We start from the raw sequence: 5983 nt of genomic DNA on the forward strand, positions 1-5983 counted from the left end.
TGTAAATACAAGTTTATGATATATCAAAACATCTACTAAACTAGAGAAAAAGTAAGACTCTGAGAATGAGAGCAACAAATGAATTGAGAATTTGATTTAAAATATTCATACCTGTGACAGTGCATCCAAGGAGTATAAGCATCAAGAAATGAATTTGAGAATTTGAAATGCATCACCGTGCATTTGCAAATGCTGCTGGCCTCCCTTATGGAGTTGTTGCTAAAGACGCACCAGAAAATCAGAATCAACGAAAAAGCCGGTGTTTTATTTTCATTTGAGAAAAAAAAGAAGAATACTCCTAGTTTGTATCAGTTTCTTCTCTTTTTTTTTTGAAAATTTCAAATGAAAAACTTACTTCAATCATGAATAATCATCTTGAAAAAGCAAAAAGAGCTGTTTTAATTACACATCTGCTCATTCAATAACTACACCAGACTCCTAAAAAGCAAATAACCACATACATTGTGACCTCAAGTATCTCTACTGAAATACAAGACAAAATGATCTCAACAAGAGAAGCTATAAACCTAGCATTATTCTAACCTATGTTCATCTAGTTAGTTTCTTGAACAGTCAATGTGGGACAAGCAGAAGTTGCAGACAGGGGAGCGGGAGAAGTTGCAGACAGGGGAGCGGGAGAAGTTGCAGGTGGGGGACAGGGAGAAGCTGCAGGCAGGGGACAGGGAGAAGCTGCAGGAAGGGGACAGGGAGAAGCTGTAGATGGTGTTGATGGTAAATACCTCAGCTGGTAACTAGCAAGCGCTGGTCCGAAAATGCTGAATTTCCCAGCACTGCTAAATGCTACTTCTGCATCATTTCGATTCTTGAAAACCACTTTGGCACGGCAACACTTCCTGGTTACTTCTGTATCAGACTCCAACAAAGGCCCAAAACGGCTAAATATCTTGTTTAGATCTGTTTCTAAAGGAATAGAATCAGCCTGTGTGAAGTTCAGTACTAGCGCCGTGTGAGACGGATCATTTGCATCGTTCTTAATCAAATTACTTACTGCTAGTGCTTCTGTAACCGAATTGGTGCTGACATCAGGATCTGGCTGTTTAGAATCAATAGTGTAAACGGAACCTTCTGATTCATCGCTGGAACTGTATTCCTCAATTACTAGGGAAGGACTTGATGGAGGATTTTTTTCCAATTCAACAGTGCTAGAATCCTTCTTAGACTTGGCTTTAGACGTGGGTTTTCGCTTTCTTTTCTGAATCTTGCGGGGTGACTGTTCTTCGGGAGTACCTCCACTAATCATATCAGTACAATATGGGTCGTCCTCTTCGTCACTATATATCTCCGCAGCATTGGCCTCAATCTTGGACAGTTTTGCATTTCTACCACCACTACTTTTTAATTGACCGCTCTTCTTCTTCCCAGAACCGGACTGGTCTAAATTAATTGAATTCCTATAATCAGTGAAGAAACCAACTATGATGGTCAGAAAACTGTAACCTTTCATAGGATCTCGTGCAGCTAAGTGAAGCTGTGATAACATCTCATCTGGATCAGAGTATTCTTTTGGAATGGTGATCTTTCGCTTTTTGGATTTCTCATTCAGCTTCTCGCTGCTCCGATCTATCTTACCTGCACTTTTTCGGGACCTTCCACCACTAGAATTTAGTATCGGAGGGGATCCTTTCAGTTGACTAGCAACTCTACGTAAGCTTTCTCCAACCTTGAAAGATCCTGGAGTTCGAAATTCACCATCCTCATTACTTGACTGCGAAAGCCCTTCTTTGCCAGTTTTCCCTGCCAAGTCATCAGAGAAGGACCCAACAGACTTATGCTTTTTGCCACCAGGGGTTGGTGTACTAGGAGGCTTGTCTTGACTTCCAAGCTTTCTTTTCTCGAAAGGTGCTTCTTCAGTCGTGGAAGTGAGAGCTGGCATCTTAAAATTGGGATCCAATAACCCTCCCCAGAAACCAAACTCAGCCATTCGTAGATGACCCTTAGAACGATAGAAGGCTGCTAACTGAGCTCGAGTTACCACATTTTCCATCTTATCACATCCTCCAAGGGGGTTCAGTGCAAAGTTTTTGATATCCTCAACAACCTTACCAGGTTCAAATGTAGCAGCACCCATATTCTTGTCAACACCATCTCTTCTACTAGAGTCGGCCCGAATTCCAGCATTTGTTATTATCTGTGACTTGATCTCAGAACAAGCTTCATCTGGTACACAGGAACATAGCAACCCTCGCTGTACACGTCTAGAAATCTCATCCAAGGCAGAACCAATAGCAGAACGAAACTCTTCCATATCAGTTTGTCTTTCCATCTGTGAGAAATTAGCTTCAAACGGCTTCAAAGACGACGCAACATTCCAAGCAAAGGTCTGATCCCCAAAATACGCAACCAAAAGTCTTTTCCTATCATGTTTCTGATGCTTCTTCGCTAGTTTAGAAGCAGCCTGAGGATCAAATATCTGACCAGGCCACCATGGATGGCTACTCACTTTACCCCATATCAAATCAGAAACAGAATATTCATTCCCCTCCTCATTATGTTTGACAATTTCACCCATGTTTTTACAGATACCTAAATCAACAACTAAACTACCAAAATTAGAGTCATTAACACTAGTACAAACAACATTCGAAACACCCATATCATATGCATGAGCTTGATTCTTACCTTTCTCTTCAGCTTTTGTTCCTCCTCCTCCTTTTCCAGTAGTTTTAACAGCTCCACTAATATCCTCAGCAGCTAAACTTGAATCTTCCTTAACATCAACTCCAACCATATTCTCCTCCTCCTCCTCCTCTGCATCTTCTGCTTTATCTCCAGTGGTAGTCTTATCATCTCCTCCACTGACATCCTCCTCCTCACTAGCAGCAGACATACTCTCATCACCATCATCAACAGGAGAACCCATTTTGTTATCTCCAGTGGAAGTCTTATCATCTCCTCCACTGGCATCCTCCTCCTCCTCGCTAGCAGCAGACATACTCTCATCTCCTCCATTTACATTTTCACACACCATTTTTTCATCATCTACAACAAGATCCTGCTTCTCTTCCTCTTCAATAGCACCAGCACCTTCTTCAGTTCCCAATTCAGAAACCCTAATTTCCTTGCGATTTTCACCTTCTTCAAGAACAAGAACTCCATTTTCTTTATTTACAGAAACAGAACCAACAACATCTTCTACACCAAGATCTTCTTTCTCTTCTTCCTCCTCATTAATAACAACAACTTCCTCCTCACTAATAACAACAACCTCCGAAATCTCTTCTACTTTCTCCATTTCAGAAACCCTAATTTCTACTTCTTCAAGAACACCTCCTCCTCCATTTTCTCCAACTTCTTTATGTACAGAAACAGAACCAACAACACTTTCCACTTGAAATTTACCCTCAGAAACCTTCTCAGAACACTTTACTAAAGGTTTTAACAAAGAACCAGCACCAAAACCAGAAACCCTAACTTGTTCATCTGAAATTTGGGGTTTTTCAGAAACAGAAATTTGGGTGATTGTAGTAGTTGTAGTAGTAATTGATGATGATGTTGTTGAAGAATCCATGGAAGGAGTAGAAATTACTTCCATGGGGATAGTAGTATTAGGGTTTAAATCTTTTGAATTCGTCGCTTCTTCTTCCATGAGAGAAGAAAATAAAACCCTAGAGTCGCTTCTGTGAAAGTGAAACAGAATTCTGGCGATAAAAGACAAATCCAGTCCTTTTTATTTTTTTTGGAAGGATATGGTAGGAAATTGAATTTAATTGAAGGGTAAATGAAGTAATTATAGTGGTCATATCATAAATACACTTCATTTACGCGACTTAAAGTTCCCAAGAGATGCCAGGCCGAGGCATACCACGGAAGGACACTGTTTAGAGCAAGTCTTATAGTGGAATTCAAGCTATTTTAAGGGTGGAAAAATTGTGCAATGCCAAGTTTAATGGTTTCCAAATACGGTCATTCCACAGTTTTTCCAAGTCATGTTTCATGATATTGTGGAAGAGAACTTGGAATCCAAGAAAAAAACGGCAATTAAAACAGCGCAAAACGCTAATTAAAATAGCACTAAATGTCTGAAAATGCTAAAAGGAATGGCGCTAAGCGTTGGAAAGAATTAAATATGCACAAGACCCTCCCAACTTAACCGAACCCGCTAAATCAATGGATTTTTAATCCGAACCTGCTCGTTGTGGGTGCGGGGCTTGTTATGAAAATAAAAACCCGTTGTCTGTGGGTGCAAGGTTAGTATTAGCTAAAACCCTTCGGAACCCGCCCAAAAAAACCCGCTAAATATACACCATTGATCAAACTAATCCTAGTCGGCTGTTATTAAAACGCTAGTAGTACTAGTAGATTGTAGATGCATATACAGTGTCAAAGCGGTAGCTTTATTTATCTCCTGACAAATTTGTATCAGCTACAGACAACACTAACTCGTGGGAGTTCACCCAAATGATAAAGTGGATAGATATAAGGCGATCCTCCTTGAAAACGTGCCAATGACTCTGCATAAAGCTTAGAGCAGTTCCTATGGAATGAACAAACTGTGAGTTTGTTCATTTTTCTCCCACTATGTGATGAACAAACATGGAAAATGGATGTTGAAATCAACAGATCTATTGATTTGAACATCGAGTCGAAACAACAAGCGCGCGTCTGAGGTAATGACGGGCGTCATTACTGCCAACGCTGGCGTCAGAAAGGAAAACGCCAGCGTTCGAAATGTGAACGCGCGGTTTCATCTATGGCGCCCGCATCATTGTTAAAGAAGTCGGCGTCTTACCCTATGTCACCAATAGCTGAATCTGAACGGCTGGAATATCTTGTGATACAACGGCTACATTTTATAAAATCTATAAATACTCCTCATTTCAACTCCAAATTCACACATTCTACACATTCTTCACTCTCAAAGCAACTACAAAAATGCCTCCCAGAGTTCGTGCTGTTAGATTCACTCAACAATTGGATTTAGCTATTTGTAGAGCCTTTTTTTTTCACACACAAGATGATGTCATGAGTAATGTAGCTGAATCGACGATTAATTTCTGGGAGAAAGTTTACCGAACATTCACCGCTTAAACGGGAAACATCCATGGGCGTGAATCTGGAGCATTGCATCATCGTTTTAGTTTAATTAGTATGAATTGTATTGGAGTCCATGGCTTTACTGTTGGAGAATCACAAAAATAAGATCAATGGTGAAGCCAAACATGAAGTGGAACTCAGAACTCTAGCGATGTGGCCAGTAACTCACGGGGTCGTCCTTTCGACTTCCATGCTTGTTCCAACATTCTTCAGGTGATCAACAGATACAATACCCTACTCTAGAGCAATTCCACCACCCACCGAGAATTAGGACGCCTATGTAGTAGTTGTTTTAATCTAATGTATTTCTTTTATTTTCATGTATGATGTTGTTTAATGCAGGACGTTTTTATTTATGAAATTAATATTGATGGTGCAATTTTTAATCCAGGAAAAATTTAAATTACTGACGTGCAAATATGAAGATAATCGTAATAACATAATACCATAGTGAATTGATTTGTCCCACAACTTCAATCAGACCACTCCACCAAAAAAAACCTGAGACATTCCTAGAAATGCCTTCCACATGTGTCTTCTTCAAAAAGTCCGCAAATGCATAAAAGTCCTGCAACCGGGCTTTGAGCATGAACTGATTCTTTGTGGATAGTGTTTGTATTCGTGATCTCCATATCCAAAATGCTTGCAGTGTAATAACTCCTTCTTCAATTTTGCCTTAAGTTTGAAGTTTTTGCCGAGTGTTGCAATGTTTTCTTCTTCTTCTTTGTTAATCTTCATAGCATCATCTAGCATACTGGAAAATTGGGATCTTGACATTGCAAATACATGAGCTTTTCCAATTGTGATTCAATCACCATTCCGATGCGTGAAAAACCTTCCCGCGGATACTTTGAATACATCCAAGGACATTGCATAAGACTGTGGTTATCCATGAAACATAATGGACAAACCTCTTTTTCTTCGATAC

General features: G+C 39.9%; 1 protein-coding gene across 2 annotated transcripts; it reads right to left on the bottom strand.

Annotated features, from left to right (window-relative positions):
- Window positions 1–247: 247 nt before the first annotated feature.
- Window positions 248–3641, bottom strand: LOC113347778. 2 transcript variants are annotated; one of them, XM_026591453.1, is made up of 2 exons: window positions 2641–3641; window positions 248–2544 (listed from the first exon to the last, which is right to left on the bottom strand). In XM_026591453.1, the coding sequence occupies exons 1-2, from the start codon at window positions 3605–3607 to the stop codon at window positions 554–556; spliced, it is 2958 nt and encodes a 985-aa protein (XP_026447238.1). In that variant the 5' UTR covers window positions 3608–3641; the 3' UTR covers window positions 248–553. The 2 variants fall into 2 exon arrangements, with proteins under 2 accessions (XP_026447238.1, XP_026447237.1); XM_026591452.1 differs by having other exon boundaries at window positions 248–2556.
- Window positions 3642–5983: the final 2342 nt, after the last annotated feature.

The sequence above is a fragment of the Papaver somniferum genome, chromosome 2, assembly GCF_003573695.1.
Source record: "Papaver somniferum cultivar HN1 chromosome 2, ASM357369v1, whole genome shotgun sequence".
NCBI classification, from domain to species: Eukaryota; Viridiplantae; Streptophyta; class Magnoliopsida; order Ranunculales; family Papaveraceae; genus Papaver; species Papaver somniferum.